The 3,265-nt window shown below is 46.1% G+C and overlaps 1 protein-coding gene across 1 annotated transcript; it reads right to left on the reverse strand.

Annotated features, from left to right (window-relative positions):
• Positions 1 to 1,342: 1,342 nt before the first annotated feature.
• Positions 1,343 to 2,299, reverse strand: LOC106723408 (olfactory receptor 14C36-like). Its single transcript, XM_014527674.1, has one exon. The coding sequence runs from the start codon at positions 2,297 to 2,299 to the stop codon at positions 1,343 to 1,345; it is 957 nt and encodes a 318-aa protein (XP_014383160.1).
• Positions 2,300 to 3,265: the final 966 nt, after the last annotated feature.

Genomic DNA, 3,265 nt, shown 5'->3' on the forward strand with positions numbered 1-3,265 from the left:
CCCAGCCCCCGGATTGCTGCCCAGCCTGGCCCCATCCCTTGATGGCTGCCTCCTTCCCCAGCCTCCAGCACCTAAAAACAAATAAATAATTTTTAAAAGCCTCTACTCATCAGCAGTAGCAGGGGCTGCAGGGGCTCTTAATGGCAGAGCCCCTGCATGCAGCACGGGGCAGCGGGGGCAGCAGGGCCTGGGCTGGGGCTACTACAACTGTCACCCTGCCCCGCGCTGTCTGTGTGGGGGGGCATTGACCCCGACAGCAGTTGCTACTGCCGGTGACTGCGGGGGCAGAGGGGGGGAGGGGGCGGGGTTTGATTTCTTTTTTAATTGCTGGGATTCTGGGGCCGGGTGAGGCAGCAACCACTTTTTTCCACTGAAGGTTTTTTTGACCCCTTGATATCCAGGAGTCTAATTTTGTCCTCGCATGTGGCTTTGAAGCATTGCAAGGCACACATGCGTGCTCATCTGGACTCGCCCACTGTGGACACAATCCACAAAAGCAAAAATTAAATCAAGTCTTACTCAATATCAGGATACAGCAGCCACTTAGCTGGGACAAGATGCACCTAGAGTTCTGGTTTTTAAGACCCTGCTAGACATAGCCTTCACTGGGACGATAGAGCTGGGGCTGGTCCTGCTTTGAGGAGGGGGTTGGACTAGATGATCCCCTGAGGATCCTTCCAACCCCAATTTTCTATGCTTTGTATGATTTCTATGGCAGCACAAGCATGTTGCATTAATAAGTCACAGAATAATACTATAAAGAGCAATGTGATTAGAGGATGGCACCCAGTGCCTGTGATCCACAAAACCTCTCCCCCGCCAGATCCTTTTCAACAGTCATACCCCTCAGCCATTTATAACCCAACCTGTATCTGTGCTTTTGATTATTCTCTCCTAGATGCAGCAACTTGCATTTATTTCCTTGAACTTCATCCTGTTCTTTCAAGCCCAGCTCCCCAATCTATGCAGATTCATCTGAATTATGTTTCTATCCTCTAAAGTGTTTGCACTTCATTCCAGTTTCACATCATCTGGCTACTTGCCTGTATATTCTGTCATTCAAATAATTGATTACACCAATCAGTAAACAAAAGTCTTCCATTCATCATCTTGCAATGGATGGCATTTATTTTAGGTGGCACAGATGGTAAAATTGATGCATGAAACATTGCTTTCCTGCTTCAACAGTGTTAACACAAAATGACCCAAGTCAAGTGTCATTGTACGTACAAAGCTACAGAATTATCCCACCACCTTCATTTTTTGTAAATAGGTTGCACACGATAGTATGAAAACTAGAATTTAGTAACTTAATTATGAAAGAAAAATAAGTAACCCAAAGTCATGAAAGAAAGATGGACATATTGTTCTTGGACTGGATCAGCCTGTGGAGCAGTTTCCTCAGGGCAGCTTGGATCTCCCTGTTCCTCATGCTGTAGATGACCGGATTCATCAATGGAGGCACCACAGAATACAGAACAGCTGCCAGGAGATCCAGAGGGGACGGGGAGTCAGAGACGGGCTTCGTGTAGGCAATGCCAGTAGTGGAAAGAAACAGGGAGACCACAATCAGATGAGGAACGCAGGTGGAGAAGGCTTTCTGCCGGCCCTGCTCAGAGGGGATTCTCCACACTGCGGTGAAGATCTGAACATACGACACAACGATGAAAACAAAACAGCCTAAACCTAGAAACACACTGAAGGCAAGAGCTGTCAGCTCTCTGCAGTATGTGTCAGAGCAGGAGAGCTTGAGCAGCTGGGGTACTTCACAGAAAAACTGGTTGATGGTATTTGAGTGGCAGAAAGGGAGACTAAAGGTGTTCCCAGTGTGCAGGGCAGAGTAGATGACACCAGCAGCCCAAGTACCGGCAACTGTCTGGACACAAGCTCCCCTGTTCATAATTATCCCATAGTGCATTGGCTTGCAGATGGCAACGTACCGATCATATGCCATGATGGTGACAAATGAAAAATTTACTGTAGAAAAGGAAAAGAAGAGAAAGACCTGGGACACACATCCAGCATAGGAAATTGTCCTGGTGTTTAAGAGAGAGTTGGCCATGGATGTAGGGACAATGACAGAGATGGAGCCAAGGTCAAGGAAGGACAAATTTGCCAAAAAACAGTACATGGGGCTGTGGAGGTGGTGGTCCGTAGTTACAACAGTGATGACAAGGAGGTTCCCCACCAGAGCTGCCAGGTACGCTGCGAGAAAGATGACAAAGTGCAAGATCTGCAGCTGCCGAGTGTCCGAGCAGCCCAGGAGGAGGAACTCGGTTACAGTGGTGCAGTTGGGCATCTTCCTTCCCAGGGCACCGTGCAAGTCCTGGGTATAGTAGAACAAGGGCAGTGGTAAGGAGGAGAGTAACAAACTCAGTGGCTTTGATATTCCCATCAATAACATCCCCAGATTTCATGCTAAGAATGTAGCTCTTCCATTTTTTGCCCTATGGATATTTTGATTTTAATTAATTACTTTTCCCTAACAAGACCTTACATAAAAGGAAATATTATGATCTGAAATTCTATAATGTATCCAGCTCACCTTGACAATGTATGCTGGAAAGAAATACATGTGAAATGAAATACATTGTATAACATATTTGATTGCCTTAGAGGTCCTATTCCCAACCCACTGTCCACACTACTCACAATAAACTGTATAAGTTTATCTGAATTAATAGCAAAAACATTGAAAATGTCTTCTTTCACTCTTGCAGGGTTGTAGGTTGTAGCCGTGTTGGTCTAAGGACATAGGCAGACAAGGTCCCTTGGGTGAATCTGATATCTTTTATTAGACCAACCCAAATGGTTGGAGAATAGTTATTAATCAAGCTTTCAGGTTCAAAAACCCTTTGTCAGGCTAAGGATGTTTCAGCAGTTGGTGTGTGCTCTTCCTGGATGGAATGAAAAGTAAAGAAGCCAGCGGCTGGGCTGGTCTGCATACAAGACAGGTAGTCAGTGAAAATGTAGTGTGAGGAGTCAATGGGTGAGAAACAGGCGGTGGTGCGGGAGGGGGAGAGAGAAGGGGGATGAAAGTGGAGAGATACCTGGGGAGTCAGATATCAGACAGGTTATAGTTCTTACTACACCCCACAACAGAGCCATCAGCATCCCTGGATCTTACAGCTGCACCTCCAGAAATGTAATATATCTCATCCAATGCACCAAATGCCCTGATGGAAAATACGTAGGAGAGACCAAACAACAACTGCGCACCAGAATAAATGCACACCGGAAATCTATCAGACAGAAATACCCAATT

This window comes from Alligator sinensis, unplaced genomic scaffold, assembly GCF_000455745.1.
Source record: "Alligator sinensis unplaced genomic scaffold, ASM45574v1 scaffold1965_1, whole genome shotgun sequence".
In the NCBI taxonomy this organism is placed as follows: Eukaryota; Metazoa; Chordata; order Crocodylia; family Alligatoridae; genus Alligator; species Alligator sinensis.

What these genes read in the sequence shown, in the direction of transcription:
- LOC106723408 (XM_014527674.1), bottom strand. Translation starts at nt 2,299, where the DNA reads ATGCCCAACTGCACCACTGTAACCGAGTTCCTCCTCCTGGGCTGCTCG.